We start from the raw sequence: 490 nt of genomic DNA on the forward strand, positions 1-490 counted from the left end.
ATTTTTCTTCAGTACCAGCACCTGTGACTCTCATATGTTACTTACCCACACTGAAAATGTTTTGAGTATCCCCTGGCATAGACGGTCCACCAAAATTAAACGCCCCTGCGGATATGAATATTACCTGACAACTAAGCCCCTTTACAGTCCCAAGCCACTTTGAAGTGTAGCAGGTAGCTTTGGGTGAGGAGAACAGGGCAACTGAGCACTCCTTGCAAAATGTTTGGCACTGAATAACTGCACTCTTACTTTCAACATCAGCAAAAGGAGCAAAAATGACTGAATTGAGGTTATGTTTGCAATAAGTGAATCTTAAATAATGCCTGCTTACTGTTAGAGTATATTTCAGATATGATCTCTTTTGAAGTTATCCATAAACAAGTTACACAGTGCAGTAATTCCAAGCAAACATTTTGCTTCTCTTGGTTGCTCCAGAATTGTAGAGGAAACAATATCTCTACTTCCAAACTTTATCTTATGCATGTCTACC

The 490-nt window shown here is 39.4% G+C and overlaps 1 protein-coding gene across 1 annotated transcript in view; it reads right to left on the bottom strand.

Annotated features, from left to right (window-relative positions):
- LOC119586272 (nuclear pore complex protein DDB_G0274915-like) overlaps window positions 1-490 on the bottom strand; it is a gene marked incomplete in the record, with an annotated part of 20,387 nt that overhangs the window by 5,648 nt on the left and 14,249 nt on the right. Inside the window, 1 exon segment of the mRNA XM_037934977.1 lies at window positions 46-105. Coding sequence (XP_037790905.1) covers window positions 46-105 — 60 coding nt within the window.

Source organism: Penaeus monodon, chromosome 21, assembly GCF_015228065.2.
Source record: "Penaeus monodon isolate SGIC_2016 chromosome 21, NSTDA_Pmon_1, whole genome shotgun sequence".
Classification (NCBI taxonomy): domain Eukaryota; kingdom Metazoa; phylum Arthropoda; class Malacostraca; order Decapoda; family Penaeidae; genus Penaeus; species Penaeus monodon.